Below are 4,862 nucleotides of genomic sequence, written 5' to 3'. Positions count from 1 at the left end.
CTCTCTCTCCAGGTGACCCTGAGCTACGGCACGTTCGAGAACAAGCGGAACTCGGTCCACATCAAGGGGCCCTTCTCCGTGGAGGCCGACCCTTCCCGGTGAGGGGCTGGGCAGAGGGGCCCCTGGTGCTGTGGGACCCCCACCCCACGCGGACCAGCCCCCAACTCTGTCCCCGCAGGTTCCGCTCCATCCATTGCCGCCTGTACCCCGACACTCCCTGGTGTCCCCGCACCACCGTCTTCTAGCCGCCGCGACTGAGACCCCGTCCCTGGGCGCCCCTGGTATCCAAAGGGCCTGGGGACCCCTGTTGGGCCGCCCTGGCCTTGGCATTGGAGGCTGCCAGGCTGTGCCTCCGTGAGTGTACGTGCATCCGCCTGGGCCGCAGGCTGCTGGCAGCTCTGCTCTGCTCGGCGGGGGAACGGGCACCAGTGCCCCTGCCCACCCCGCGCTCCGAGGGCCCGGGGCTCCGAGCCCAGGCCGGAGGGAGGGGTCCGGCAGCGGCCACTGTGCGGGTGGTTCTGTTTGGCCCGGCGGGGGGGGGGGTTCTTTGGGCAGAAGGGGGTCAGGGCTGCCCTGCCCGGCTGGCCCTGTGCCCGGGCACCTGTCTCGGAGCCCCCAGGACACCTGAGCCCTGGAAGGAAGCTGGGTTTTAGGGGTCAGTGGCCTGGTCCCCTCCTCCTCCCACTGAGCTCTGGCCCTGCCAGCAGCCCTGTGAAGCCCCGTGGCTGGGGGGGGCGGCCACCCCCCCCCCCGCCCCGGGTGGTAGTGCCCCCCACCCCGAGCCGCAGGGTCGGGGCCGCCAGGCCCCTCAGAGTCTTGCCTTTGTCTCCCCAGATGGGGAGGCAGAGCTGAGCGTGTCTCCTCTCCCAGCAGAGAGCGAGTCGCCCACAGTGGGCGTGTCTGTACATATTGTGACAGTATTTTTACTGTGCTGGTGTTTCGAAGGGGGGTGGGCTGTGAAAAGTGGGGTGTCCTTGTCGTGTTCTCGGGGAATGGGGGAGGGTGTTACTTTATCGTTTCTGTGGATCAGAAAAAGCAGAAGCCGGGCCCGGGGTCGTCTCTGTGGTCAAAGCTGGAAGCCTCTGAGCTGTATGTCCGGCCTCCTGACCTCCGACCGGCCCCGGGCGCACCTGGCCAGCGCTCATCTCCTGTTTTTCTTTCTGCGAAGACACAGCTAGGAAGGCGGACAATGAGGGAACGTTCTCAGGGAATGGCTGTGTGGTTGCTATGGTGACGTCCTTGCTGTGAATAAAGGTGCTCCCTGTGGAGGGGGAGACTGAGGCTGGGAGCGGGTGAGGCCCAGGGCCAGGCAGCTGGGTGGCCCGACGGGTCCCGGCTGGAGGGGCTGCTGCGGCGTAGGCTGGGGCTTCCCCTGTGTCCCCCACCTCCCCCAGCAGCCTGGGCAGCCCTCACTTCCTCTTCCTCCCCGACCTCCCTGGGGCTCCAGGTTCCTGCCTCCACTCTGCTCCGAGCTCAGCCTGAGCAACAAACACATCAGAAAGGAACTAGGGCCCCCACCCCCCCCCTCCCGGAACCACTGGGGGCAGAATGCCAGCCCCACCCCCACCAGCCACAGGCTCAGCCTCCGCTCCTCTGAGCTGGGCCGGGTAGGGGGTGCCTCACAGCCCTGGCTGGTGGCTGCCCTGGCCTGCGGGCGCCTGGCAGGGGCCTGACCCCACCTTGCCACGGACAGGCCTGAGTCCGTATGGCGTGGCTTCCAGACGGACAGTGGGAGGGAAGGCGTGCCCCTCGCCGTCACACGGTGTGACCCCTGTGGCCGCTGGGCACCCCGTGGGCACTCGGTGGGGGAGCAGCCACATCTCGTGGGATGTGAGGGGAAGTGACACAGCAGCTGCGAGCGCGGGCTGAGGCCGCGGCCTCCTTCCTGCCCGGGTGAGTCAGACCAGGGCGCCTCTGGCAGCTGGCACCGTCGCCGCAGAGCTGGCAGGGCCTGGGCACAGGTGTGGCAGATGCGGTCCTCATCAGAGTCGAGGTCCCTCCCGCTTTCCCCGTGGGGCTCTGGGCCTGGGGGAGCACAGGGGAGCAGCCTGCAGCCCCGGCCCTCTGCCCTGCAGAGTGCAAAGCTGAGGGGAGAAGGGAACGTCTCCATCTGCAGGCGGGGAAGCAGGCCCAGGAGGGGCCTCCCCAGCCCACCCTCTGGGGGCACCATCGTCCCCAACCCACACACCCTGGGCCCAAGGTCCGTGTCCCCGGCCCGGCCTGGCCTCTCCCAGGCTGCCGGCCAGTCCCGGGCTTCCAGGATGAAAATGCACCCTCTGTGCTGGGGCTGGTCGCCTGGGCAGCAGGGCCAGGGCTGGGCAGGCTGAGGGGTGCAGGGCGCCCCCCCTCTGCTCAGTTGAAGCTTACCCCCCACTGGCCCTGGGGCCGGCTTCCCCAAGGGGGTCCGAGCTGGAGCGGAAGGGCACTGCCCAGCCTCAATGCTGAGGAGGGGGCTCCAGCTCCAGCACAGCCCAGCACAAGTGGGGGCCCCTCAGCTCAGCACCCCTGCCCAGCTGGGAGATGGGCAACACGGCGCCAGCCAGGCCTCCCGCAGACCTGAGGCCGGACCCTGCTGGGCTGCACCAGGCCTGCCCGCTCAGGACTGGGGAGCAGAGGGGATGTGGGTGGCCAGGGCGGTCTCAGCCCTCCGTCTGCCCGGCCTGCCTGCCCGCCCCAGGCTGGCGGATGTCCTTGGGGCCGGAGCACATGGGTGCGTGGTAGGAGGCACCAGGCCCTGGGGGTGCCCAGATTATAGGGTCACGCAGAGCGCCCTGTACGCCCAGCCCGGCCTCCCGGACCCTCCTGGACGTCCCACTGCGGGCCTTTGGCGCCTCCTGGTGGTCAGAGGTGGCTTCGCCTTTCCCAGGACCTGGCCCTGTTCTAGGGGCACGGCCCCCGGGCAGGGAGGACAGACCCTCCCCAGCCTGCAGCCCCGCGATTGCTCTGAAAAGCTCACGTCCTCCTAGCCTTACGCCCAGTATTTGGTTCGTGTGTGTGGGTCATGCCCAGAGGCAGCGGTCATTCCAGCCACTGCCCTGGCCCTGCCCCTGGCTCAGGCAGGGCTGGCTGCCCCGTCTCCACGGCCCATCTCAGCCAGATCCCTGCTCCTGCTCTGCGTGGTGCCCACGGCCAAACCCCCACCGGCAGCTTCCTGGAAGTGCAGCGCGAGGGCCGCCCCAGCCCTTCGGGGTCCCTGACAGCCTGTCCCCAAGCCCAGCCCTGGTCTCCTCCGAGGACGCTGCCCAGACCTTGCCCACGACCTAAGGCCCAGCCGCCCCTCCTCTCTGTCCAGCTGCCTCCCTTCGCTTTCCTGACCCCACTGGCTCCCTGACCCCTCACCCTTCGAGTCCTCCCCTGCCTGAAACCCCAGGTCAGGTCATGCCCTCGAACTCGCCTTCCCTCCCCTGGCCTCTCCCTTCCACATCCTCTGGGCCAGACCTCTGGCGTGAGCTGTTTCTCCCAGGCCTCCACCTGCTCAGCACCCACACCTGGGCAGCTGGAGGCAGAGGCTCACCCTAACCCTAACCTTAAACCCTAACACTAACCCCAACCCTAACCCCTAACCCCTAACCTGGGCAGCTCCAGGCAGAGGCTCACCCTAACCCTCACCCTAACCCCCTAACCCTAACCTTAAACTAAGCCCTAACCCTAACCTTAACCACCTAACACTAACCCTAATACTAACCCCCTAACACTAACCCCTTAACCCTAACCCCCTAACCTTAACCGCCTAACACTAACCCCCTAACCCTAACCTGAAATCCTAACACTAACCCTAACCCCTAACCTGGGCAGCTTCAGGCAAAGGCTCACCCTAACACTCCCCCTAACTCCCTAAACCCCTAACCCTAAACTTAACCCTAACCCTAATACTAACCCTAACCTTAACCCCCTAACACTAACCCTTAACAGTAACCCCATTACCCTAATCCTAACATCCTAACCCTAATCCCCTAACAGTAAGCCCCTAACACTAACAATAATCCCCTAACCCTAATCCTAACACCATAACCCTAACTGATAGGGTTAAGGTAAGGGTTAGGGTTAAGGTTAAGGATATGGTTATGGTTAGGATTAGAGTTAAGAATAGGGATAGGGTTAGCGTTAGGTTAAGTATAGGGTTAGGGTAAGGGTTAAGGGTAGGGTTAGGGTTAAGTTAGGGCTAGGGTTATGGGTAGGGTTAGGGTTGGTGCTAGAGCTAGGGTTAGAGTTAAGGTTAAGGATAGGGTTAGGATTATGGATTAGGGTGTGGTTAGGGTTATGGTTAGGTTAAGGGTAGGGTTATGTTTAGGGTTAAGGTTAAGGATAGGGTTAGATAGTGTTAGCATAGGGTTAAGGCTAGAGTTAGGGTTGGGTTATGGATAGGGTTAGGTTCTATGGTAAGGGTTAAGGATACGGTTAAGGTTAGGGTTTAGATAGTTTCAGGGTTAGGATTAGGATTAAGCATATGGATAGGGTTAGGGTTAAGCATAGGGACACGGTTAGACAGGGTTAGGGTTACGGTTAGGGTTAGAGTTAGCATTAGGCATAGGATAGGGTTAGGGTTAGGGTTAGGGTAATGGTTAGGGTTAGGGTTAGCATTAAGCATAGGATAGGGTTAGGTTAGCAGTAACCATAGGATAGGGTTAGGGTTTGGGTTAGTGTTAGCATTAAGCATAGGTTAGGGTTAGAGTTAGGGTTAGGGTTAGCATTAAGCATAGGATAGGGTTAGGTTAGCAGTAACCATAGGATAGGGTTAGGGTTTGGGTTAGTGTTAGCATTAAGCATAGGTTAGGGTTAGAGTTAGGGTTAGGGTTAGCATTAAGCATAGAATAGGGTTAGGTTAGCATTAACCATAGGAGTTATGGTTAGGGTTAGCATTA

At 62.1% G+C, this 4,862-nt stretch overlaps 1 protein-coding gene across 1 annotated transcript in view; it reads left to right on the top strand.

The window, feature by feature from the left end:
* LFNG (LFNG O-fucosylpeptide 3-beta-N-acetylglucosaminyltransferase) overlaps positions 1–729 on the top strand; it is a gene marked incomplete at its 5' end in the record, with an annotated part of 3,108 nt that extends 2,379 nt beyond the window's left edge. Inside the window, 2 exons of the mRNA XM_015565157.1 lie at positions 1–98; positions 179–729. The exon at positions 1–98 is cut by the window's left edge and continues 31 nt beyond it. Of these exons, the coding sequence (XP_015420643.1) occupies positions 1–98; positions 179–245 (165 nt within the window). The remainder of the gene's footprint in view (positions 99–178) is intronic.
* Positions 730–4,862: the final 4,133 nt, after the last annotated feature.

This window comes from Myotis davidii, unplaced genomic scaffold, assembly GCF_000327345.1.
Source record: "Myotis davidii unplaced genomic scaffold, ASM32734v1 scaffold399, whole genome shotgun sequence".
Taxonomy (NCBI): domain Eukaryota; kingdom Metazoa; phylum Chordata; class Mammalia; order Chiroptera; family Vespertilionidae; genus Myotis; species Myotis davidii.
This window is presented reverse-complemented; position numbering and strand designations above follow the sequence as displayed.